Source organism: Syngnathus leptorhynchus, chromosome 5, assembly GCF_054491065.1.
Source record: "Syngnathus leptorhynchus isolate UIUO chromosome 5, UIUO_Slep, whole genome shotgun sequence".
NCBI lineage: Eukaryota > Metazoa > Chordata > Actinopteri > Syngnathiformes > Syngnathidae > Syngnathus > Syngnathus leptorhynchus.
The window spans coordinates 8,044,177-8,070,791 of NC_141199.1; the positions used below are offsets into that span (position 1 = coordinate 8,044,177).

A 26,615-nucleotide genomic window follows, 5' to 3' on the forward strand; every position below is an offset into this window, starting at 1 on the left:
TCTCTCTCTCTTTCTCTCTCTCTCAATGTAAACAAAACCGTGAAGGCTAATATATGGTCAACACTCACAATACAATTTAGGACAAAAGAATCACACAGACAGGAACTATTGTGACTGTGTCCTCTAGTCTTTTTCATCAGATCTTGACATTAAAACTTGAGAAGTTTCAGCTTGATCGCAATACAACCACAAACAGAGCATATCTATTATCACTTTATCAACACCGAACCGCCATACTATAATAAGCAGTGTTCTTGACTTCAAGAGAATCGAGGAGTAGTATTTTACTCTGAAATGGTCGGTTTGGTGAGAGCCAAAGGTCGAAAGTCCAAAACAGGTCACCTCACTGCTGTTCATACTGGTTGCTTAGCTTGGTCAAGTTTCAAGAAGGCTGAAACAAAATGGCATCCTGGACTGCCATGAAGAAAGATGTAAGACTTTAGTTGTGTTAGAAATTATGACCTGACTAACATGGCGGATACCACACTATAATCAGAGGAAGGCGCTGTTTTCCCTGTTTCGCGTATCACTCCGCGAAATGATAGCGGGCGCCGTGTTCTGTTTCATGGCGACCGGGCTCGGTTCGACTCACCATCATGCTGTAACCAGGAGCTCGAGAGGCAATATTCACCCAGCCGGTGGTCGCACAGGATGGAGGCAGACGACGTGATCAAGGCTCACGTTAAGGCTCTAAAGGAAGGTCGGTCGCTTTTAAAGTTGAATTTAATCATCCCGATCGTATTACTGTTGCTAATGTACACATGAAGCCTGCTCAGGTTGAGAAGATCGAGCCGTGTAAGAAACTGGCATGTCATTCATAATAAAGCCGTGGGAAAAAAACGATGTCAGTCTTGAGTTTCTGTAGCTCTTAATTGTCATAAGTTATGATATTCACCAGTGGGAGACGTTTTCTGAACAAGCCACTCTCACTGTCATTGGCAGGCGTTTGGAACCTGATGTATGCATTGTACAAAAATACTGGATTTATATTTATTATTGTGCACTGCTCGTTCAACACATTTGGGACTTTGGAATCACGACAGAATTGAGAATTTGGACTTTCACGTGAAATTTCAGGATGAATTTAAAGTATATGCACTGTAAATACCTCAAAATTAACAAGAGATTAAAATATGTCCTATAAGATGTCCAATGCACATCTAACTTTTCACTGTTTTAGTCCAACCTTCTCTTGCAAAGAGCTGAATGGCAAAATTAATATCGGTGTCATCCATGAATGGACATTTATTCTATGTTGCAATCAGCACTGTGTGACAACAATTAGCTCAGTTACCATTTTGCATTGAAAAAAATCCAGTTTGTTGTTGTTTGCTTTTTACATGTAGGTACAGATCGTGCACGCAGCCTGGCTCAAACTCTACTCAACGTGCCCTACGGAGAAGGTGAAGGTGAAAAACTGGATGCCTACATCCCTACCACCAACTCTCTTGGTATGCAGCTGTCATGACTCGCTAACATAGGGTCCAATGAGTCTTGATAATGCTGCTCTGGTTTTCAGATTTACCTCTTGTTATTTACCTTCATGGAGGATACTGGCAGTTTCTCAGGTAGGATGTTTTGCTCGCCAGACTCTCATGACAATTATGGAGTAGTTTGTGTGTTTTCAGACCACACAGTAGGAGTACGTTTGTCAAAACTGCCTCGTTTTAGTTTAGTTTTTTATTTTTAATATTTTTTTTTTCAAGTGTTGTGTAAAAACAAAGAGGAAAAAAAAGGACTGCCCCATTGAGTAATCCAACAGACATTTCAGTGTAACTATACTGTACTTAGTTTTAGTTTGTTTTACTAATAAAGTTTTTTTTTCAAGCCTTATTGTTTTTGATCTTATTTCATGATGAGAATGTTGTCGTTTTTCAATTGTTTAATTAGTTTTCATTAACTACTGTATAATAACCTTAATAGAGGTACTATAAAGGTACTATCTCTGGCTTCTTCCCACATTCTAAAAACATGCGTGTTCATTCACTGAAGATGACTTTAATTCAGACTCTATAATTATTCAGAAATGTGAATGTAAATAGTTGCACGCAGCCCAGGATGTATTATTTCTTTTGCCCAAAGTCAGCTGGGATTTGCTGCAGCTCACCTCCGACCATAATGATATCAAGTGCTATACAAAAATGGACGAATCAGTTGTTATTTTTTCTTCTTTTTCATTGTGCTTTAACAGTAAGGAGGAGTCAGGATTCATGGCAGTCCCACTCATTGACAAAGGTGTAGTCGTAGTGGCAGTTGGCTACGACATCGCCCCGAGAGGTAGAGTCCATTCCTGATGGTTGTCCAATGGCGACTTACACGTGCAGCGTGTAAGTCTTCCTATCAAAGAAGCAGGATCATGTGTGTCTTCTTCTCTGAGGTAATATGGACCTGATGGTCTCTCAAGTGCGCAGGAGTGTTGTGTCCGTCGTCCAACAGTATTCTCATATCAGGTATTCCTCGTAATCAGTTATCCCGAAAATAACGACGTGACACTTATCAGTCACGAGATGTCTTTTTAAAGCGGTCTGTACCTGTGTGGCCACTCTGCTGGTGCTCATCTGGCTGCGATGGTCCTTTCCACTGACTGGTCGCAGTATAGCGTCAAACCTCAAATTAAAGGTTGGACAGCGTGGTGTGTTATTGTTTTTGTCATAAGCGGAATGAAAGAAACATGAATCCCTTCTTTATTTCTCTCAAGGCGCTTTTCTTGTCAGTGGGATCTACGACCTCTTGCCCATCCTGTCTACCTACGTCAACGAGCCTTTGAAGATGACAGAGTAAGTATGGAAATATAACTGTCTAGTCTAGCTTAGTTTAGTTCATCATCACCATTTCAATGAGAGATGTTTTTAATTTTCTTTTTTTTTTTACGAATGGCAGGGAGGTGGCCATAAGAAACAGCCCCAGCAAGTTGATTCCTCAGGTCAAACTTTCCTCCTCCAGCTGCCAATTTGTCGTGGTAGTGGCCGAATACGACTCGCCGGAGTTTCGCAAGCAGTCTGAGGATTACTACAATGTCAGTATTCTGTAATTCATTGTTTGTGTCTGGGGTGGTGGAGGTTCTTCATATTTTTTTAAGATGAGCCCTGAAAAAATATTTTAAGCAATTAAATAAACTGCTTTTTATATGCGCCACTGTAGTTTGACCTTATTCAAAGAAAGAACACAATGTAAGATATTTAAAAGAGAAAAGCTCGGTTATCAGTATTGTACTTATTGTCATGATTAAGAATTTTCTGACTTCTCTGTGACAAGTACTTATTAATTTTGTCCCTTAAAGACTCTGAAGGCAAATGGGCTGAATGTGACCTTGGAGGATGTGTCAAACACAGACCATTTCAATATCATTGAGCAGCTGGTCGATGGAGATTATCACCTGACAAAGGTACTCTGGTTCTGAATCATCCATTCCCAGTTTCTAAATATACAAATAAATTCCCCAAAGAGAACAAACCCTTGACATTCAGCACAAGAGTTTTTTGAAGGCATCTGTTATTCTTGCAGCTCCTGTTGAAGATGATGGTAAAGTGCTGAGGCGGACGTGTCATCCATCTGAGGAGACTTGTGCACCCATTTGGAAACTATGATGATAATTGAATTTCAGAATCAAGTTAAACTTGTATAGTCATCTTCACTATAGTTACTTTTGTTTGTGTGTTGAAATTGCATCACCATGCCATATCCTTAGGGGGAGCTTGGGCAAATTCACTGGATTCTTGGTTGATGTATATGCTCTGGCACTTTTGTGCTCAGGACACAGTTTATAGTTTGATCGGCTAACATTTATATTTTGTGCTGTAAGAGTTGTGTTCAAGATGGGCCTGAAATGGCTGTAGTTTTGAAATTGTGCTTTGTTAGATATCAAGAACAGGCTGAGACACTTCAGACACTTCACTTAATTCAGTATACCGTCATAGTTTGTTTGTCTGAGGAAACAAAACACAATGGCAATATAGAATTAAAATGCAGAGTTGATGTACATCAATGACACGTGTTATTCAGGGATTAATTTAATCACATACTGTATCTTCATTTTATAATTATTGAATGGAGATGGTCAGTATAAAATATCTATATTTTTTTAAGTCAAAGGCTTAAATAAAATAAAAAGATGCATACAATTACTCGCCATTTTGCATTTTTACACGTGTTTCGTTGTTGAAATAAAAACATATTTACGAAACGGATACCGATGTTATTGTTGTCTTTAAGTTATGTAACGGATTCACACTTATTCGAGATGAACGCTTTAATTATTTTTAAGAGGGCTTAGTCAGTGTAGCAACCACCGCCCCCCTTTTTTTGTCTTCTACCAGGAAGGAGGTCGTTCGTTCGTTCGTTCGTTCATTGGGGCGGTAATGCACTATGTCGGTTTACACACCGCCGTGTACACAGCAAAAAAAATAGAGAAAAAAATGTCGTTTAAAGACTTGTGACAGGATCGAGAGGCATTCAATGAAGACGCCTTGGAGCACCTGGAGAAACATCGGCAACATCTACGCCAGGTAAACCAACAGATTAAAAAAAAAAAATATCGTTAAGTTACTTTAGAAATTCCATCTGGGTCTGCTGGAAAAGTTTACCGGGGTGGCTCACCGTTAGCGCCATGGCGACGTTCTCAAATTGGCTGTAAACACATAGTCGATTGTTTCTTTTTCTTCTTTCTCTCCAATTGTGTGTTGTCGCTTCCAAGTTCAGATCAGTCGTAGTTGGATGATGTGACACAAATGTAACGGATTGCTGGCACCAACAAGGCGTTTTTTTTTTCTAAATGTGCCACGTCGTAACATGATTTATCTGCTCGGGTGAATCCAGCTTCTGTTTTCAGTCAACCATCACCGGTTGTGAGGTGTCTTAAATATCAGGACAGTAAGTAGCATGTTATTTTGGAACCTGTTATTAAAAATAATTCATCCCTACGCCTTGACTAGAACTACGGAACTAGTCGTTCGCATGTTTGCTTAACAAAGTCATTTAGTTATAATTACTGATCACAAGTAACTGTTACTTTACTGGTTGGTTGATTTCCAAAGTAATTTAGCTAGATTACAAGTTATTTGAATCATTATATTCAGCAGACAGCGACAAGTTGACAACCTTGCTTGGGACAAAAATGACAGCTGGTTTTGGGACTCAATTGGAAGTGCATTTCTACGGTTTTCAGAATAATATTTGAATTTTATTTAATTTTTTTGATAGTGTTTTTCTGGACTTCAGTTAACCTAAACGGGCTATTTGCTTTTTTCAAATATAAATTCTTCCTAGAATTCACTCAGCGTGAATACATTTTCAATAAAATGTTCAATAAAGGCAATCATTTTTACTTGACATTTGTCAAGGCAAAATTCAACATTTAAAATGCACATAAAATAACTAAATAAAATATTCAATTTGGTGAACATCTGTAGAACAACTCTTTGAATTACTGACGTCACCATCAAGTTGAAGTAAATATATCCGGCTCAGTCACTTTTGCTGGTATTTGAAGAGTAACTGTAGTCTGAATACTTAACTGGAAAAAGGTCATGTGATATGTTCATCACTACTGGAAGATGTTTTGATGTAACACATTACCTAGTCACAGTTGGCTGGTGACCGGTGCAGGGTGTAACCTTGCCTCTTACGTTTTAACTTACCTGCAACCCTAATGAGGACAGCGCTTTAGAAAATGGATGGATGGTTTGATGTCTCAAACCGTCAAGTTCAGAGTATAACTTAAGAAAAACCAAGGGCCCTTCTAGAAAACACCCATTATCCACATTTCCTCTTAATTCCTCATTCTGTGTTATACAACTCAAAAGAAGCACAAAAAAACTCACAACTTAGTCACACAAGTATTCATGAACTTCATGCACAACAGTTTTTTTCCAGCCTAATATTGACATTGTGATTTTTTTCTTTTTTTTTCTGAAATATCCACCTGTGTGGTTAGAAGGATAGAATCATCCATTCATTTTCTATTGCACTTAAATCAACAGGGAGTTGATGTGGAGCCTATCCCAATTTATAATTTGAGCAACAGGCACATGTCACCCCGTAGTCCATCACAAAGAAAGATCTTGAGGGATGGTAGTAACAGCATGATATCTTATCTGTTGATGCAGTGTTCCAGCAAGATGGGGCCAGAAGAGGGCAGAATCGGTGATGCGTAGTCATGACAAATATGGGTCGTGCTTACACTAGTGGCAACAAGAGCATTCTTTGTCTGTCGTGTGTGGGAACAGTTGAAGAACCCTTGTGTGCGTGCATAGAAGTATACAGAGGATCAGTTGTTCTCACGGTTTGAATTTGACAGTAAAAAATTCCATTGGAAATTATATTCTAACATCAAGGTGTCCATGAAAGCAAATTGTTATGTTTTAAAGTGAAGTGGAGAAATTTGATAAATAGTATTTGACCACACCACAATCAGTTATCATCAACAATGATTTCCCGATGCCACTCTTGCTTTTGAAAGATGTATTTGCGGAATAACGTTATTGTCAGTGAGGGAGGAATCGAATGATGCTAACAGTCTGGTGGGCAGTCTTATGCATCTACATTGCATGTGTGTCATCAGTGTTGTTTGCCTCGAAGCACAACAAAGCCTTGGGATGAACAATGAACAATGTAATCAGTAGGTCGCTTTCTAAAATGGCCTTCAGTTCATTCTTTACCATTTTTTTTTTTCCAAAACCCATTTGCTGCCATTGTAAATGCAGCTGACGTTTAGTGTCATTTTGTGTGATTCCAAATTTTGAGTTGTAGTTGGAAAAAAAAGGGGAAAACGGAACCCCCCCCCCAAAAAAAAACATTTTTTTTGTTTGAAAACAGGCTAACAAACCTTCAGGTTCTTTAAAGATACGTCATCATTTTCTATGGAGGACAGAAAGTGCCATAATTAAATAAATAAATACACCATGAAATATTGAATTAAAATGTCGTCAATGAAATGTTTTATTCCTTCATTAAACATGGAATTAAATAAATGTAATAAATAAATAAATACACCATTAAATCAATGAATAGATGTCTTATTAATTAAATGTTTCATATTTGAAATCCAGTGCAATCTATTATTTTTCAACCTCTCATTCCAGAATCGAACCTGCACCCTCGCCAGTCTGAACTGTACGATGAAGGCAAAGACGATCCTTCTATGAGTGCTTTTGGCATCGCCTTCCGAGGCCTCCTCTTGGCCGTGTCATCCATGACGCAAGCTGCTACTTCGGACTCGCGCTTCCGGCCCAAATGGCGGGCGATCTTTGTGGCCAGCCTGCTGGCTTTAGTCCTCATGTTGTACCTGCACCGCACGGGAGGCTCCGGGGATGCTCCCGACAACCACTCCTACGGCAGCAGCTTGCAAATGTATCATGGGGGTGATGCCCACGTGTTCTGGGACACTCGGAGACAAAATGTGCTACGTCAGCTACACAAAAAGCAAAAATCTTACAATGATACCTACCCACTAAGTCCGCCGGTGAAGACCAACAATGGCATCAGGTACCGCATAGGAGTCATTGCAGACTTGGACACAGCGTCACGTAGTCCGAAGGCCCAGACGTGGTTCAGCTACATGAAAAAGGGTCACGTGACTGTTTCGGAAAGTGCCGACACACTGGATGTGGAATGGGACGAGGAGACCATCACACTGGAGAGTCACCTAGCGGAGAAAGGACGAGGTTGAGCGACCGTTGATGTCAGCGTCTATGCGTCCTCCACCTTTCGTAATACTGTGTCTTCTTCAGGTTTGGAGTTGTCTGAGCTGGTGGCGTTTAACGGGCGTCTGTACACCGTGGACGACCGCACGGGCGTGGTATACAGAATTGATGGCAGGCGGGCGGTCCCCTGGGTCATCCTGCCTGATGGCGATGGGTCTGTTTCCAAAGGTCAGTCAACTAACTTCTGTCTCGTTTGGCTCCATCTACACTGTAGGTTCAATTTCAATACTCCCATTCCCAGTGTTTCTCCAACTCGTTGCGATTTTGCTACTGGCAGATTTTGTCTTGGAACGTATGTCCTTTTGTAAAAGTGCGTTTTTGTGCGAAATGCCAAAATGGGTTGCCCAAGCCACAAAAGAAAATCAATGCATTTGCTCCATCTTGTGGCATCTTGGTTCTTGAGACATTCTTGACTATTTAGTATTTTGTTTTAGAAGCCTAATTTTGCTAAACAACTAGATGCTGTTTTTCCCAATCAAAGTACTTTTCTGGCTTTATCTCGGAACTATGTGGAAGTGAGTTGTAGTTATCTTTCGACAAGATTAGTGCTTTGCCACCATCTTGCGTCATCGACAGGAGAATTGCAAAGCCAACACTGAAAGGTCAGCAGAGATTTGAGTCCCAAACTTTAGAAGTGTGTTTGGCTTGGGTTGACTCGGGGAAGTCTCCCACTGAAAGCCAGCACCAGTCATAATAGATGTTCACATTCATGTGTGCATTTGTAGGCTTTAAAGCAGAATGGCTCGCAGTGAAAGATCAGCACCTGTATGTTGGCGGTCTTGGGAAGGAGTGGACCACCACCACCGGAGAGGTCGTCAACCACCACCCGGAGTGGGTGAAGGTTGTCGGTTCCGACGGCGACGTTGAGCATAAAAACTGGGTGCCTCACTACAACGCCCTGCGAAGAGCCGCAGGGATCAAACCACCAGGTTTCGACACTTTCCGCTCTCGTCAATCTCATCGATCCGTTCGTAACAACAGCGTGTGTGCATTTTTGGTCTACTGCAGGCTACCTTATCCATGAATCTGCTGCATGGAGTGAGCGGCTTCAACGTTGGTTCTTCCTGCCTCGCCGCGCCAGTCACGAGCGCTACGAAGAGAGCGCCGACGAGCGGCGCGCTACCAACCTACTGCTGTCCTGCCGGGCGGATTTCAGCAACATTACCACACGCCGTGTTGGGCCTCTGAACCCTACCCACGGTTTTTCCTCATTTAAATTTGTTCCCGACACAGATGATCAGATTGTTCTGGCGCTGAAATCTAAGGAGGATGCGGGCCAGATTGCTTCCTATATCATTGCGTTCAGCCTTGACGGTCGGGTGCTGATGCCCGAGACAAAGATTGGAGACGTGAAGTACGAAGGACTGGAGTTTATTTGAAAATGACGAGGCTCGCTATTTAATTTTTTTTAAACGTGACCCCAAATAGGCTTTAATAATGAAGCCCGATTTATAGAGAGAGGCACACTGGCATAATTGATTGATTGATGACACACAAACTATGCAATTGGTCTCCTGGGGTTCAATTCTGCTGGTCAGACGCTCAGGGGAACATAGTCAAAACTTGTAATGCACACTTTTGAATGTTCATGAACTACTTGAATGGTCTTACTTATAGCTTTGCCCTTACTGGTAATTTGGAAATTTATACTGACCAGATTAGCATTTTATATTTTAAGAACGTCTAAATGAATCAATATATTAAATAAGCACAAGAGCTATTTTATTTAATAATTAAACCATTAATATATTTCATTTGTATGCAAGCAACACAACTCAATAAATGTGTGCCCTTTGAGTGATGTGTGATTGTACCCACCTTTTTTTTTTTTTAGACCGCCACATAAATGAAACTATCAGATTTTGTAATTCCTTTAAAACATACTACAGGTCAAATTGTACTATTTTTGCTCTATAGTAGCCACTCTTGGCCAAATGAAACAAATCTGAATAGTTGTTTTAAAATTGAAGATAAGTGACCATGGACAAAAATACATAATTCAAGTGATCTAAATTGAAATATGAAGTGTGGAAATAATGAGATATTTCATACTAATGGCAAACAGATTTTTTTTAATGCAGAGCAAGAAGCAAAAAACACAAATCTTGAAAATTACAAGATGTGCATTGCCAATAGGAACAAGCTGAGAGTCCACCAAACAGTTCCACCATCCGACAAATAGATTCACACTTATTCTGCTGAAAATTTAACAATCGCGTCAACATGCATGATTTAAAAGTCTGCAATTATAGAGTTGATTAAGTAAATGCAATTCTCATAGCAGTAGATGAGTGCTAGTAAACAATGATCGGTATTTGCACCAATTTCTCTGAACATCATCACAATTTGACATTAGAGGCTTGTTCCCATGGCGATAACATCTGAAGCGAGACCGTCCATTTTGAGGGGTTGGAAGGAGCTACTTTTGGTGTAAAAGTCAAGCATCCTCCGGTCACCGTGCCTCAACTCGCAGAACACTCCTTTTGAACCTGAGGAATGTTAAAGTAGAACGATTGATAATACAGAATTTATTGGTTCTGTATAATTTGATTCATTAATTCTTATTGCTCTTTTTTTTTATAGTTTGAAAAGAGGGTATTTGTTTTTATGGGATATCAAGGATAACAAATAAAGGCTTTAATGGCTTTCCTAGTGCAACTAATGTTGAAGTGACAGTGAGAAAATGGAGTTTTAATAAACACACCAGTAGACTGAAAGTGTGACAACTTACCACAGCTCCTGATGGTGGACAACAGTTGTGCAATCATACGTTTCGCCGGAGAGGGGTCGCTGACCCTCGGCAGCACTTGTCCAGTGATTAATGAAGGGAAATCCTCCAATACACGATCATGTGTGTCATTCTGGAGGAAAAAGAAAAAGCAGAAACATTTGGAATTCATTTTGCTCTTCCATTGTTTGGATTTATTGTCTCCAAATTGTCACCTGAACGGAGGCTGCAGTTGCTTTGGCATCCACAAGTGCCAGCATGTAACCGCATGGTCCCATGTCATCCTCCAGGACAAGCGCGCATTGAGGGGTTGGGGATATTTCACCAGTTGACAGGCTGCAACAGACACATTCAAATCAGGATGGCCTGGTGGTTAGCCCATCTGCCTCACAATCAGAAGATCTGGGTTCAAATCCATTGGCAAATTCTAATGGCAACTTACAGATCACTAATAAGAGGAGCATCTGTCATGGAGCCGACTTGTATCCGTCTTTCTTGTTGCATGTTTGTGAAAATTCTTTGGATGTCCATCTAGAAAAGACGGAAAAGCAATGCCAGGTTGATAAAAATGTAAGATGAACTGTGTTAAGGAAATTTAGAAACTTCACCTTATCCTCGGCACAGTAGGGCCGTATGCAGTATACCGCTGTCTTGGGCGGATGTTTGAACAGGTCTCTGTTCCCATGGCCCGGCAGCATTCTCTGCACAGCCATGAACACAATTTTAACAATAATAAAAATGTAGGTTTTTAATTGATGCTCAATTTGTCTTCGTGAGCCAAATATATAATATTAAAAATTACACTGCGAACCAAATTTGGCCAGAGTTTGACACCCCTGCTGAAGACAATATAGTATGTGATAGTCTTTATTTTATTTATTTATGTTTTGATATACGTTTTCATTTATATACTTATTAATGATTTATTAGTATTTCTATAATGGTGACATAACAGTGAGTGTATTAGGTCCATGCAGGCACCAAATGTTCGGCCACCCCGTTGCATGTTCGGTACTACTCAGGCATCTGCCTCTTCAAATTCAATGTCATTAGAAAGTACCAAATAAAAAGAAACTTTTCCATATGAACATCGCTCTCAGGTCGCAACGAGGCAGTCAGTTCACCTGAAATTCTCCTGAGAGTCCTCCTCTGAAGCCCCACGGTTCAGGATCAGCACCCATTAGCTGGGCCGATGGTTTGCCAAGTCCTCCTGTGTCGAGCAAATATCCAAGTTAAGCATTTATTCCGTTTATCTTTACAAGGAGCAATTTGTAAATGGTATCAATGTGAAGATACAAATTATGTTTGGCCACTGTAGCCCGAAAATGAGCCGCACACAAGATTGATTCTACTTCTCTCACCCAGAGATTTGACGTAGGCTTGAGCCAGATGGACGCCGCTCTTGATGTCACAGATGTAGTTATAGAGATCGTACAGAATCCTGCGATTGGGCGCGTTGGATAAGCGGTTGAACATGCGCACCACCGCTTCGCACATATCGTCAAAGTGGCGCGCTCGCGAGTGCCACTCAGCAGTCTAGAAACACAGCAGCGGGTGATGACCCCAAATGTCATTCTTTGCTTTTGAAACACGATCATATTTCCGAAAGTAACCCAAAATAAACAACAATTAAAACATGTTAAACCACTGAAGCTGTTAGGTCCTACTCAAATGGATTTTAGATTTATCTGTGCGTGTAGTTTTCAAAGTCAAAGTCTGCTTTATTGTCAATTTCTTCACGTTAAGACACATAAAGAGATTGAAATTACGTTATGTGTGTGTGTGTGTTAAATCAAGTAAAGTGGTGGGAAACTTCAAGCTATGAAACTGTACATGCCATAAAAGAAAAATTCTGCCTGTGTTCCCGCAGAAACATGCACCTGATGCTCTTTGACATGCTTGATGGTGACAAAAAAAAAAAAAAGACTTTCCCTTTTGCCTGAAATAAATGACTCATCATCCGTTTATTAAAGTGAATCGATTTTGAAAAGATCTATAGTTCACTATTATCATGAGGTTATTCACGGCCTGGGTCAATGATATATTGAATATATGTGTGTATGGAAAACAAACAATGCAATCGTTACGTCAAATCTGACCTGGTCCGTATCGACGGCGGCGGCTTGACTGTGACTTTTGAGCCAGTTTAGCTCATGCAACATGGTCTTTGCTGTGGAGCCGTATTCATAAGGCAGGTAGAAAAGGTCGGATAGCAGCTTCAGATCGTTCAGGGTCAGTGGCTCGGCTGTGTAAAGTGGGTTCTCTCCCGGCCCGGGTACATACGAGTGTTCTCCCAGGTCTGTCTGCATGGGCTCCTCTTCAGAAGACTCCTTCTTTAAGCAAGCTGAAAGACCGCATCATGAAAATTTGGTTATCTGTGACTTTTTTGTGGTCTTAATAGTAAATGGAAAGTTAAACGCCACATTTTCTTTTTCCTAATTTGTTCTGTGCAGCCCAACTAGTCAAAACACAGAGTGGTGATGTTTCAATTGTGGAATATGAATGAACAGGCAAAATCTACCTGTTTTTATCCATTTCAGAAAATGTCCGCCATTTTGCCACTTGCTTCTAATTGATAATGACATCACAATTACAACCAATCACAACTCAGCTTCAGGAAACTGGTGGGCTGTGATTGGATGCAATTTTCTATTGACAGCAAGTGATAAAATGAAAACAGGTGAATTTCTCATATTCCACAAATGCAATACTGATCAGAATGCTGTGCTTCACTAGTGGGGGCACATACAACATATTATTGTAAAGAACATTCTGGGGTTCTTCTCTTAAGACCCTCTCGCAATGTTTCCCACTCATGCTGTTTCTTTGTTTGACCATTTAGTTGTGTTGCTCTGAAATGTGTATACAAGTTTGAACCATTTCTTTTTTTCCCCCTGAGTTCTACAAACATGTGTTTAAAACTTCTTTGGGGCCAGATACTTAAATATGCTGCATGTCACATGTTGGCTGTTTGACCTTTTTTTGCAAAGATAAATTGCTCCTTAACTTTTAAGATTTCTTCATCAGAAGTTGTTTTTTCCAAAATTCAAAGCTATGTTGGAGATTGTTTACCTGTAGGCTGATCTGTGCACATAAACTCCTCTAGCCAGTCAGTGAGGGCCAGCGTCAGGGCTTTGTGGGGGCTATAGCAGGGGTCCTGCTCTTCATCGCCTCACGTTGGACACACAAGAGCAAGAATAAAAACACAGCAAATAGCAAAAATGCAACTCCATAAAAGCGCAAAAGCCAAGCTCACCCATTTCCACATCCCTGGCTGCGCTATCAGGAGAAGCTTTGCACCACGTAGCCAAGGTATGGATGGCCACAAAATTGGGATAAAACTCACAGTTGGGATTAGTGAGAATACCTCTCAGTTTGGGGATTAGTTCTGTTGGACGATCCTGAAAGGAAACCAACATTTTAAGAGTGCGCAAGCCAGACTCCCTATTCAATGCTTTTTCCACACTCTGTCAACTTACATTGTGTATTACTGTGCTTGGATTAAGTCTCATCTTCCTATTATCATTATCATTTAATATTGGTAAAGATGGAACAGATTATTTTTTTTTACCTCATATTTCATCTTTTTTTTTTTTTTAAATCAATCAGTATTTACCTTATATGGTCCCATGAAAATTCTTTGTGGGTCATAGTCGTTGGCATGTATATTGTCCCAAATGACTGGCGCCCTCTTGAGGATGGAAGACACCTCTTCTATGGATTCCACTGAGATTTTATGGGAGACCACCTTTGGACCTAAGATCAAATTTTATTTGTGTAAGGTTGGGCATTTTTTTCTGGAGGGGTAAAAAGCCAAATAGGATGCAGATAAAAGCATCAAGTTTAAAACTAAAATATGGCTTGAGGGTTAATTCATGTTTTCACACTCAAATATTTAACATATGGAAATATTAGTCAAAAGCAACATAGGTTCAGTAAACACAAAAAAAAAAACTGTTTTGAAATGAAGGTTTTCTCATTAAGGGAGAAGAAAGATCCAAACCTACACAACCCTGTGTTGAAAAAGTGATTGTCCGCTAAAGCTGAATTTTGTATTATTTTTTTTTTTTACACGAGTTTTTCACATGAGTGTTTTTGTGAATGAGCCTTTTAAAGTTATGTTCCAGCATTTTAAGCCGAGTAGGCCTTTTTTCACACAGGGTTTAGTAGCTTTGAATATTTTTTCCCCCTGAATACGTTAAATAATTTAAAAAGGGAATTTTATGTTGACTTTGGTTGTCATTTTTTTTTCAGACTTTTACATTTGCTGGATGATGTTAAATTATTAAGCAGGGGAGCTATGTGGGTAAAAAAAAAAAAAAGGTTAAAAAAAAATAGAAATGAGGAAAATACTTTTGTGTTTCTGTATGCCATTACCTGTCCACAACACGTCTATCCCCGGCAGCAGTTTGTCTCCCACAGTGCGAAGGTAAGTCGACTGCGACACGTTTGGGGTGCAGAATGCTGCGCAATAGTCTGGATTTTTCAGAAAGAACATTTCAGAATGAGTTTCACTGAAAAATAAGGGAAAAGCTGTGTATAGACAGGCGCTTGCTTATGTTTTTAGTGCTCATGCAAAACCCGTGTCAAGGAACTATGTTTAAGTGTAATTTTTGCAAAAACAAATTTTTTAATTTGACATTTTAAGAGTCATGTTGTAAGATTTATTTCACCATCATAATATAGTTTGTATTATATTTAGGCTTGAAATTAGTCTTACAAATAAATATTCTTTGTGGATTTTAGCGATTACCCATGGTGCCTAGTCCCTAATTTATGTGAATATCAGAGATGCACTGTGAATCACATTTGAACAATTCAAATGAAACTAGAGGATTTAAAGAGAATTGCTTTGGACAAGTTCTTCGGTGTGACCTGTGGGACAGAAGAGGAAGGTCTCTGGTTCTCGCAAATGCTGGTACACCTCATTGGTGATGGCCACCTGTGCGTGGGCGAAAGAGCTGAAGGCCTGCTTGTCAGCAGGGCACATGTCCGCCTCGATGTCATCAAACAGTAACGAGAAGGAGCAGCAGCCAAAGTCCCTAACCTGGAGAGGGTACGGGATGATATATGTCACACATTTTTAACCTTCAAAAGAACCATGGCCATAGAAAGTCCTACCTGATCTAGTTTCCTCTTTAGAGCAGCCACCTCTTTGGGGTTGGAAAAAGTGATGTCCAAGCCGGGAGAGATTGCATAGATAAAGTCAATGTTGTACTGCTTCGCTGCTGATATCAGGGCTATAAGTTGCACTGCAAACAAGACAAATGGAATAACAGCTTTAAATTATATTGTCTTGTTTATCAGCACAAGTAACAAGGTCAGGGGGTCAAAGTTTAAATGAACACCTTCCAGTGTCTCTGCAGAGATAATGATGACAGAGATCATGATGCTTTATCTTTCAAGAATTTGAGAAACAGCCCAGTTTGTAGATAAGAAGTCTTGGGAGTCCATTTCGAATGACTTTAAAAGTTTGAAGAGTAAATATTTGCACAATATAGATTTGTTTTTAAATATAATGTACAGTGAAAACATTTATTGTCATAGAAGTATATATAGAAATTCTTAATTATAATTCTACTATTTTTTCTGCCCTTTTGTCTGCTTTTTATTTACAGTTTATGCCATAATTGAAATTTAATTCACAAAAATACATCATAATTAGTGTATTTTAAAATAATTAAATTCTAATGTTAATTTATTCAATTAGAATAGATTCTAAAATCTAAGGCATACCAAAATTAAAACTAGTAAATCATTGAATTTACTACATTTTACAATCAACTAATCATAGGCTTCTGCAACCCTTGTGAGGACAATCTTAGACTTATTTCATTTCATTTTTACCATCTCTGTATATAATTGTAGTACATGCTATGACAAGATTATTATATCACCCATCTGTCTGCATGATTAATTGTTGTTCACACTTTGCAGTGTATTATTCTAATGAATATATTGTTGGTCATTCATTAGTGAATAAAATAGAGTGCTGAAGTTCATGTAGGACTAACAAAAATAAACACAACACTAAAACAAGATATGCAGTTTTTGCTTCTGAGCCTTTCAATGAGTGAATGTGTGTCTGATCGATTCTATTTCTTCATGAAGAAAGCAGGCAGCAACTGGTGTGACATTATTATGTGGAATATTGAATGTTTATATCTGAGGACAATCCACAGCAGCAATAAACTGATAATGCACTAGGAGTGGTGACCGACTCACCTGCCTCCTCAGGAGAATAAAGATCTCGCCAGTACATGCGGTGTTTGTAATCATCCTTAGGGGCGTACAGGTAGGTATTCAAATCCCACTTCTGTTCCCTGAGAAATTAGGAGAATCAAATTTTCATTTTATTTGAACACAATGTAGGGGAAAACAACATTGTACTGGAAATATTGTTAAAGATCCCATTCTACCTTTTGAAGAGTTCTGTTCTTTGCTCCATCGTCCAGGGTCGTCCATAAAATCCTGCAGCAAGCAAAGATCGGATTCAAATACAAGTTAACAAAAATAATCACGTCAATCAAATTGCATAGGTAAAAACTCGCGATGATGCATGTATGTTTACATCCATGAGGGGGAGGGGCCGATTCTCCACGCGCCCCCCCAGAAACAATGCTATTGTTGACGGGGGGCGACCGAACTCCGGGTTGCTCACCTTCGACCACGCCGCCAATGAAACGCTTGGCCCGACCCTGTGTTTTCTCGCTGCCATTTGTTGAAGTTGCCATGACTGACATTCCCTCTGTTGGAGTAGAACGTCTTTCGCCGTATTCGAGGTGTTAAACGCCCCTGTCAGTCATGGCGTGGAGTAATAAAAGCGCCACCCTTTAGTCTCTTCTCACGCCTACGCGCGTGTATTCATCCGTTGCGTAACACACAGATGCCAAGCTCTAAAGTCTGCACTTGTAAATATGGAGTAAGCATATAAATAAGCACAATTGAGGATGAGTGAAGTTCACCACTACAAGGGCCTCGGTTCGAGCATGGACTCGACGTCACCTGCTGCCGGATGATCGTATTAAAGAGACAGTGCAGCAGCTTCTTAAAGGGACAGTTCACCGCCTTCGAACAGGCCACATGAAACAGCATTACATAACATCCATGTATATTTCAAAATTCACATCACCCACAGAATTTATCACAGACTGTGATTATTTTTTTACATTTTTCATATCATGAGAAGCTATGAGTATGTCTATATATATTGGATTCATTCTCTAGGATAGACAGAGATATAGAGATAGTGATTAACTGAACAATCCATCGAGTAGATCACAGAAAAAAATATCACATCTTGAGGTTAACAAAAACTTTTATTGGTTTTTATATATGAACATTTTGTTATGGAATGCAAGAAATATATGAAAAGGGCTCCATTAAAAAATGCTGTGATAAGTGTGACACAAGTACAAGTGCTTACAGAGGCAGGGGCTCACATGCATGAAGAATAAAAAACAAACAAAAAATAATAATTGCATGGAATTTTTTTGCCATTTTACCTCTGCTGTGTGTGAGCAATATTTATTTTCATTTTGACCTAAATTAAAGGACCAGTGTAGATTTTTTTTATTTTTCAACACCATCTAGGGGTGAACTAATAGAATGCAATAACCCAGTGCCTCACAGTTAGGAGGGTGCGGGTTCGATTCCATCTCCGCCCCCCCCCGCCGGCGTGGATTTCCTCCCACATCCCAAAAACATGCTTGGTGGTAGGCCAATTGAGCACTCCAAATTGTCCGGAGGTGTGAGTGCGAATGGTTGTTCGTCTCTGTGTGCCCTGCGATTGGCTGGCAACCGGTTCAGGGTGTCCCCCGCCTACTGCCCGATGATTGCTGGGATACGCTCCAGCAGGCCCGCGAACGCCGTGTGGACAAGCGGTGTAGAAAATGGATGGATAGCGTTGTGTAGTCAAAAGCAGAAACTACCTCATCTTTACTCACCAAAATTTCAACCATATTGTCCATTTCAAATATGACATAAAAAAAAAACTGGGATCCGTAACCAAACCGTGTTTGACAGAAAGTCGCGTCGAATCAAAGCGCGTAAAATTGAGGCTTACATTTTTTTTCATAAGTGGCTGTCAATTAAATGGCAAATGCACTACTCCATTTGGTTTATTTTGTAAACCTGACTCTAATATCAGTGCTTCCCCCTGTCATGAACTCAAGGGTGGGGGGTGGGGTGTCACAGGGGATTAAACACACCCAAGTTTGCTACATAATTGTGAGCAAAAAGCTCAAAGGTTGGTAGTTTTCTCTCTTCTCACTCTGCACTGCTACCTCAGTCCTCCTCTTTGGGCTTGTTTCAGTAACGAATCAAAGTCAAGCTCCTGAAACCTGCTCTTGGCTGGAGACTGCTCTGCATCCACTTTTGCATCTGAGGAACACAGGTTCATAACATGTTCAGTGAACCAGAGGAAGCTTTGAAATGTTCAATGAAACCAAAGAATCACACATTAACAACAGACAGGACACTTTGTAGAAAAATGTACAGTACAGTGGAACTTCGAAATCTAAATTTAGGTCATACATTACAGCAGCATTTATGGAAATGTTTTAGAACTCTTTTTATTGACTGACAAACAGCATCAAATTCACAAAGGGTGGCAATTTCCATTATTTTTTTTATTATTGCTGTTACAAATCATTTGAAAAAGGCTAAGTGACCAGTGGCTAACCATTGTCTCAGGAGCTTACTGGATTGAATGAAGTCATTGCTTTATTGTATGGACAAACAGCGAGATCGACCAGTGTTTATAAAATAATTGCGTTGGGGCATCAGAAGTTCCATTGTATATGCGTTTGGCTAATCTCTTACCTAGATCGGCATAGTCTGAATTACAAAACTGCCTTCTTCCTCCAAAGCAGATGTCAAAGGGCAGCTCGTCAGCCCTTCTTAGTTTTCCGCCATTGTCGATGGCTGCAAATGCATCGTCCATGTGGTAGAACGTGACAAAGCCGTAATGGTCACTTTAGGAAGGGCCACAAAAAAAAAAAAAAAAGAAAAATCCTTTTAATACTTCACTCATATTACAGTGTACAGGAAATGTGTTCTGCGTACTTACCCCTTTTCTCTAAAGTGCAGTGACACGCATTCTACTTCTCCGAAATGAGAAAAGCGCTCTCTCAGTTCATCGTGCGTCATTGACCTGCGGATGCGGCCCACGTACACAACTCTGCGCTCATCCTTTGGCAAAAGACAAAATTTAGCACGTGTTGCACACCGAACAATTACGATTGTAAGACACTAGGTGTTCTTACTATGGCTTTCAGCTTCTGAAGTCTTGCCTGGTGCTCCCCTTTGACCTTCCAGGACTCTCTGTTGATGGTGGGATTTCATTTTAGTGATGCAATTTCTGGGATGGAACTTATGAGTGGCTCAGTTTATGATTTCTTTAAGTCATAAGCCTTTGCTTGGTCATTTGTTTTCTGCTTTGTGTCGTGAAACACATTTTTAGGTATAAGCGAGCTTCAGGTACACCGCTACGAGACTTAAGTTAAAAAAAGAAAAGCTAAAGTAGCTGCAGTACACCACTACTCACTAAAATATGTTCATAACAAAATGGAAAAAAAATGGATAAAAGTCAATGTGCCATTCTATTATCATCACAAATTGGGTTGTGTGGCAATGGAAAGCCTTTCATTTGCACTTACCGGTAAACGTTGCTCCTGCGCGAAGGAAAGGTTGGCGACGAAGGGGATGGGGACCGGGAACGAGACCAGGATCGCGATCTCGATCTGTTACACCTTGAAAGCGTGCAACACTGTTTGCGTTGCCGGGGTGGGGAACGAGAGACGGAGTGGGAAGGGGACGAAGACCAAGACCTGCTTCCCGAACGCTTGTGGTGGGACCTGTGTGGACACACAAACACATGAGTGACAATATCAGTCGAGCACAAAATGCTAACCAAAGTTTAATAGGGCGTAATCATGGACTACCTTCGTCTTTTGGGGGAACGGGATGCAGAGCTGGAAGATGACGAAGACGAACGAAAGCTTTCCGAGAGAGGGGATCTTCTGGGGTATCTGCTCTTCTCTCGTCCTCTGCTCGGAGGGCTGGGCGGAGGTGTTAGCGGGGTGCATGAGGTGGCTGAAATTGTGCATGAAGATGAGGCTAATTGGTATTTCTCATCAGCTCTGATAGGAGAGTCACATTTCTTGATGGAGGCTTGCGAGGAGGTCTCCTCTACTTCACGAGTGTTCTTAAGTAAAGGTGGGACCTTTGTATGCAAATAATCCACAGGCAAACAGTAATCGTGATCTGCGGACACCGAGGAACATATGTAAGGAGGTGCGGAGAGCTCTGAAGCGTTTGTCTTCCTGGACGGCAGAGGGCGAGGATCGATGATCTGAATGCCCTTGGATGGTGGGCTTTTCCGTTTCATAGAACTGACAATTCCCTGAGTGTCGACAATGACTTCAGTGCCGAGAGGCTCAGGAGTGACGTGTTCCAAACTTTTTGGGTCCTCCAGATAATCGATGGTGCTTTTTGGTCTTACTGAGTGCAAAGTTCGGAGAGGCTCGTGTTCCTTAGCGGAGGTCTGTATTAGTGCAGTGGTCCTTTCTGTGTCTTTGTGCAGACTTGAGGGGAAAGCATTTGAAAAGTTTGCTGGATCGCTTTCTTCAGCTGAAAGGGAGACAACCGCAATGGGTAAAATTAAATGAGTAGACCTTAGTTGGATTTCATGTGAAACCTAGCTGATTTGGCAGGCTTGTTAACAATCTCTGCATTGTGACAAATACACCCAAAAAAACTTTTCAGGGTCTTTAAGTTACATTCGATCAAAGGCCACATTTAAACAAGGCCCTAATCTTGATGCATCAAATGTACGCGTGGTATCGGTACTTGGCATCGATACCGGTGACTACTCAAGAACTGATTTCTCGTACTGATATCTGGCTGGAAAAAATAAGTGGTATCGACCGGCCGAACTTTTGATAATACGCATGCTCTATTGTGGCCAGTGATGCAAAATTTGAAATCGTATGCTGGTTAACATTGCCTTTGCAATCGACGTATCGTTGTCAGATAGTCAAATTACACAAGGCAGACGAAAATGATCAAATCTCTTCACAAATATTTTGGCGAAAAACGACAACAAAAAGGTTTCGTGCCGATGAATCACCTTGTTTCTCCTCAAACTGCTCCAACAAGCTGGTAAGATCACAAGCTTCAATCCCTTAAACAGAATAAACAGACAGCAATGCCATCAATCACATTTTTTTTCTGTTATATGGATAATAATAATGTTCGAATACTCAACGTGTGTTTTTGGTCTGTACCTGACTCAGCTGCAGCACTTGGTGGTGCTGGTCGCTCAGGAAGGGAACGTCTTGTGGGACACGTTACTGGTGTTAGCATGAGGTTTTGTGGTTTCCTGCATTCGGAACTGGGTTTTGTTTGAGGTGTCGTCAGGACTTGGTTCTCCACTTCCCGACTTGGATGAGGTTCAACAGTGGACGGTGCTATCTGTGATGCTGCGAACACGGCTAAAGGGTGACAATTTGATAGGGTGGGCATCTGGCTAACAGGCAAGCGAATGATGACAGGGTTTGGGGGATCAGTGCTGAATGTCGTTGGGTTCTTTAGTGGACTTTTCTGGCTTGCAGCTTCTTTAACAGTGTGCTCATCTTTGGATTTGAGTCCATCAAGTGAGGTGTGTTTGGATTTACTTTGAAGAGATTTCAATCCGGGATGCCTAGCAGCAAACAATGGCTTCTTCTCGACTGGTTTGGGATGATGACGACGTGATGTCTTGTAAGTAGCTCTTTGGGGTGGACACATAGCAATTGTAGACTTTTCTACGTGATGGGGTGAAGACTTTGTCTCACAGAGGTTTTGTCTCTGCCCACCTGAACAGACAATGGGGATCAGTTCTTTGGGGGGTTGGGGAACCGAAGGCCACTTGGTTGTGTTACTCCGCATTTTCTCCGCCAGAGGCTGCCTTTTCTGTCGCAGCAGTCTGTACTCTTGGAGGCTTAGCGATTTAGCTTTGACCTTTCTTTTTGACGGTGGATCCTCAGCCTTGTCATTATCCTCTAATGATACCGATGCTGTTGTTGCGGTTACAAGCATTGGACTAGCCGGACCTTCAGTGGCAGAGGCTACGCTGGGGAGAGTTTCCTCGATGACATCAGCATCCACAGATTGATCAAATGAAATCACTTGAACGGGGCCAAAACGGACCCTTTTCTTTGCCTTGGGTAACAGATCTCTGGATGAATTGCCAGTGAGCAATGTGCTTTTTAGCAGTTTGCCACTATCGTCTTTTGCAATCCCCCTATTATTCTCCTCCATCTCTTTTAAGGTTGTATCATCATCATCATCATCATCATCATCATCATCATCATCATCATCATCATCATCATCATCATCATCATCATCATCAGATACAACATTAATATCTTCATCACTGTCTCCAGTTGGCTTTTCATACTTCCAGACTTCTCCCTGGGAGAGCATTGTGTGTTTCTTCTTCGATTGTGACGGTCCAGCTCTGCTTTGACGGTCTCTCCTCTCCTCCTCCACATGCATCTTAAGGCAATACGGGTGCATGAGTTTCACCAGGTTGACCAAAGATGACGAAGTGAAGACGTTTACTTCACTATCGGTCTTCTTTTTTGGGCCTTGAAACAAAGTCTGACTTTGTTGTCGGAAGGCCGGCTGGAGTCTGGCTACTTTGCTCTTGTCTTCCTTTCCTGCATCAGTCTTGGCTCTTGGTCTAAGTTTTGCGGAAAAGGTTATTTTGTCCTAAAGAGAGATGGAGACATAGGAAAGAGCTAGTAGTTATTAATTGGGCTCAGTTTGGGTGGGCTATAAGTGAAAAAGCTGATGTTGAAAAATGAAGAGTAATTGCACTTACAGTCGAAATGCTGTTGTCGAATTCCTGACAGTTGAGGAGCGTGGTGTCTGGCAGGGTATCAAAGGGAGAAAGAGTGCAACCGACATCATCCTCCACACACTCTAACATCTGAGTCAGAGCCGACAGCAAGGTCTCGCTCTCTTCCTCCGCTTGCCTTGTGTCCTATGATGGGTAACAAAAGCTACTGGTTATTCTGGCCCATACACTTTTAGCGAGTGGCCATGAACACGAGTTTTTTTCCTCTGAGTTAGTGCCATTTCTGGCTTGCACTCTGACCTCTGTTGAAACAGTGGAGTCCTCAAAAATGGCCATGATGGAGTGTTCCATACAGGACTGTGTGTCGACATCTGCCCCACCCATGTTGCCTCCAAATGGTCCAATCTGCAGCGATATTGCCAAAAATAGGAATGTATCAAAGTAAACATACACCATGCAATAATTCAATCAACTGAGTGAGGTGCACACATACTGAAGATTGTAGATCGATTTTAAGCATTCCTAGCATAGATTAATTGCAAGTTAGGAAGCAATCTGAAGCTTGCACTGTTGCTTGACAGAAGTAGAGGAGCAATTAGTTGTGTTGAGAATTTGAATAGCACATATCAAAAACCATTCACCACTATAAAAACATAAGGTAAAAGAGATGCTATTATTTCTATTTCTTTTCTTTCTCTGTGTGATTGGCAGCTGCCATCCAATTCATAGGTGAATGTATGCTCCCTACTGGACAGGGTTGATAGCAGAAAACTAAACTGTCTCGAATTCACAATTTCTTTGACAGAGATTTACTTTTATGCTCACCAGCCACTGTGGCTTGTGGTTTCCCAGCGTTACTAGGCACTCTGCATTTTAGTCGTTCTGCATGACTGGCGCCCAGACTTGATGGACTGAGCGAGGTCACGTCGGAAGGCTTAACTCAAATATTACAGTAAAGCCTGTAATGCTGGGGCATTTAAAATAGAAGTGTCTCATATCTGAAATCAAAACTTCACAAGAGGTGTAGCTCAGACTATATAACTCAACCAATCGTCATCATCCGTCACCAATGAAACTAAGTGGGATGTTAATATCAAGCCCCGGTGTTGTGATGTATGGGTCCTCTTCAGTACACCACATAATACTTAATACATAAAGAGTAGTGGCGTAAATCCAGTTCGCTACACACAAAATTGCATTTTCATGTTTTTCTGTGAAATCCATCCTCAGCCATTTTCTCCAAAACCCCATAATCCTTCAAGGAGAAGTCAACCACAATTTTTTTCTGAATAAATATGTTCGGTGCACCCCAACTAGTCAAAACAGTGTTCTGATTCATCCAAAATCCCAATCGCATTGCTTTTCCTCATACTCCCCGCTAATAACGGGTTTACTGTGAAGCGCACACTCGCCAGTTTTTCTTATCCTGAGTGGAATCGTTCACATTTTAAAAACTGGTAAAAAGGTTTAAAATCAGTAGGACATTCTCCCAAGATAACCTGGTCGCACATGTTCTACTCACATGCTCAAGATTCAAACAGTACTTTTTTGTCGTACAGTATAATATTAAGTAAACCAAGTTGATGTGTTTAAATATTTGTATAAGCGTGGATTATATTTACCGAATCAGATGGTTTTATTTGCTGTACCAATTATGTGAAACAATAGTACTAATAACATTAAGACGAATGTGCCAGGAGGAAAATATGACCATCAACTGTCACATTTGACAGATATTTACCATCAGTAAGCAATAACAAGTGGAAAAGGAATTTCTAGGGTTTAACACAATGCTGAACCGATTGACACATAAAAGCAAACTTTCTGATCTATTGGTAATTAGGATATTTATGCGTTTGGAATTCCTAGTTGCATATAGTGATCAAAATAAAATGCATGTGACACGTTTGAATAAACATCGATCAAAATTAAACACGACCACGTATTCAATAAAGACATCAAATGTCTCTTCAATCTCGTCTTCGGTGTGAACGAAGAACGGAACAAAATGTTCTGGATCGGTGGATAGTGAGCAGCGCCGAATTGAACGAACACTGGAGTAAGGAAATTGTGTACTACTTCGCTTTGAGCACTGCTTATTTCACATGCAGGAAGTCAGACCAGAACACCCGGAGTGTATATTGGAAGTGTCTGATTGCACTGTCCGTGCTTTGGAGGGCCCAAAAAAAAACGTGTGCAGTCCAGCTAACAGTTAAACGGTCGCTAACTGCTGCCAAGCCCGTATTAGCCACGTGTCGCCACTCGCGCATGTGCCGGTCAAACAACCTCACTAGGATGCCCCAAAACATCAACCGGAAATCTACTCGGTGAGCGTAGTCGCTTAAGTGGCGAAAACGATACCTGGCAAGGGCTTCTGGTGCTCAGAATGTCCACGTTGCCGGCTTTTAAAGCCACGTCTACGGGCTTCCACTGCGCCGCCATCTTGCTGCTCCACATGGTCGACTCAGCAGAGCCTGACACGTGGTCACCGGCAGCGCGCGAACAACATGGCTGACCTGGGACCAGTTCGGCACTCACGGTACATATGTTAAAGGCCTGAAATCGGATTCTAGATCGGTAATGTGTTTTATACCCACAGTGGCATATTTTGGGTGGAATATCATTGTATCGCAACGTTGGCCCGTTTCTGATAACGTTTGTTAGTAGCTGGTCCATTTGCATCTTGGTTAGGTACATTAAAGTCATTAAATACGAGCTTCTCATTGTATACGATTTTGGTTGTGAAGCGACATCTAGCGTTCACTTGTAGATTTTCCGGCATTTATTCGGACTATTTTTTTTTCATTTCCTACATTTGAAATCAAATATCCGTTATTTCAAAACTGTAGATTTTCAGAAGCAAAATTATTGTTTTTCAATTTAGATATGGTGCAAAAAAAAGATGTAAATTGAAAGAGGTAAAATCAAACGCGTTTAAATTTTCACTTGAATGAGTTCTTGCAAGAGCGTCCCATGGGGACGAGAACCAAGGCGCATTTATGATGATGCAGCGTTTCCACTTTCTATTCTTGTGGCAAATGTGTAGTCTTGTTCCAGTGGCCAGCCGAAAAAAACACAAGCTTCTACCGTTAAAAAAAAAACAAAAAACTTGCCGAACAATGGGATCACATTGGTAGCATTGCTAACCTGATAACCCTGAAAGTAATAGCTTTCAGTTTCGGGCCGTGTCTCTTTTAGTAAATTATTATTACCTTTGGAAGAAGGTATCAATTAAAGAAATATGACCTGTTTTTGTTTTTAAACTAAAACAACAACAAAATTAGTACGTTTCTAATATGGAACGAATAAGAAAAGTCTAAAACTATAATTTTTTTATTTCCAA

General features: G+C 40.8%; 4 protein-coding genes across 5 annotated transcripts; 2 read left to right on the forward strand and 2 right to left on the reverse strand.

Annotated features, from left to right (window-relative positions):
* Window positions 1-50: 50 nt before the first annotated feature.
* Window positions 51-4,121, forward strand: afmid (arylformamidase). Its single transcript, XM_085912758.1, has 11 exons — window positions 51-431; window positions 610-700; window positions 1,347-1,451; window positions 1,520-1,568; window positions 2,192-2,277; window positions 2,378-2,450; window positions 2,522-2,619; window positions 2,699-2,777; window positions 2,881-3,016; window positions 3,281-3,385; window positions 3,505-4,121. Exons 1-11 carry the CDS (start codon window positions 402-404, stop codon window positions 3,532-3,534), a joined length of 882 nt encoding a protein of 293 aa, XP_085768884.1. The 5' UTR covers window positions 51-401; the 3' UTR covers window positions 3,535-4,121.
* Window positions 4,122-4,256: 135 nt separating this feature from the next.
* Window positions 4,257-9,497, forward strand: cant1b (calcium activated nucleotidase 1b). Its single transcript, XM_085912757.1, has 5 exons — window positions 4,257-4,505; window positions 7,080-7,661; window positions 7,728-7,868; window positions 8,426-8,629; window positions 8,709-9,497. The coding sequence occupies exons 2-5, from the start codon at window positions 7,139-7,141 to the stop codon at window positions 9,077-9,079; spliced, it is 1,239 nt and encodes a 412-aa protein (XP_085768883.1). The 5' UTR covers window positions 4,257-4,505; window positions 7,080-7,138; the 3' UTR covers window positions 9,080-9,497.
* A 258-nt stretch (window positions 9,498-9,755) lies between these two features.
* On the reverse strand, window positions 9,756-17,431 carry ogal (O-GlcNAcase like). Its single transcript, XM_085912301.1, has 17 exons — window positions 17,090-17,431; window positions 16,848-16,899; window positions 16,654-16,751; window positions 15,550-15,680; window positions 15,304-15,475; window positions 14,806-14,904; window positions 14,045-14,184; window positions 13,685-13,829; window positions 13,501-13,599; window positions 12,528-12,772; window positions 11,790-11,964; window positions 11,553-11,638; window positions 11,037-11,129; window positions 10,871-10,959; window positions 10,644-10,764; window positions 10,432-10,561; window positions 9,756-10,189 (listed from the first exon to the last, which is right to left on the reverse strand). Exons 1-17 carry the CDS (start codon window positions 17,169-17,171, stop codon window positions 10,053-10,055), a joined length of 2,094 nt encoding a protein of 697 aa, XP_085768427.1. The 5' UTR covers window positions 17,172-17,431; the 3' UTR covers window positions 9,756-10,052.
* A 307-nt stretch (window positions 17,432-17,738) lies between these two features.
* Window positions 17,739-25,821, reverse strand: LOC147056662 (uncharacterized). 2 transcript variants are annotated; one of them, XM_085912300.1, is made up of 12 exons: window positions 25,634-25,821; window positions 23,573-23,677; window positions 23,297-23,458; window positions 23,035-23,184; window positions 21,717-22,968; window positions 21,560-21,613; window positions 20,373-21,060; window positions 20,088-20,285; window positions 19,695-19,752; window positions 19,499-19,620; window positions 19,252-19,403; window positions 17,739-18,810 (listed from the first exon to the last, which is right to left on the reverse strand). In XM_085912300.1, exons 1-12 carry the CDS (start codon window positions 25,727-25,729, stop codon window positions 18,710-18,712), a joined length of 3,138 nt encoding a protein of 1,045 aa, XP_085768426.1. In that variant the 5' UTR covers window positions 25,730-25,821; the 3' UTR covers window positions 17,739-18,709. The 2 variants fall into 2 exon arrangements, with proteins under 2 accessions (XP_085768426.1, XP_085768425.1); XM_085912299.1 differs by having other exon boundaries at window positions 21,717-23,184.
* Window positions 25,822-26,615: the final 794 nt, after the last annotated feature.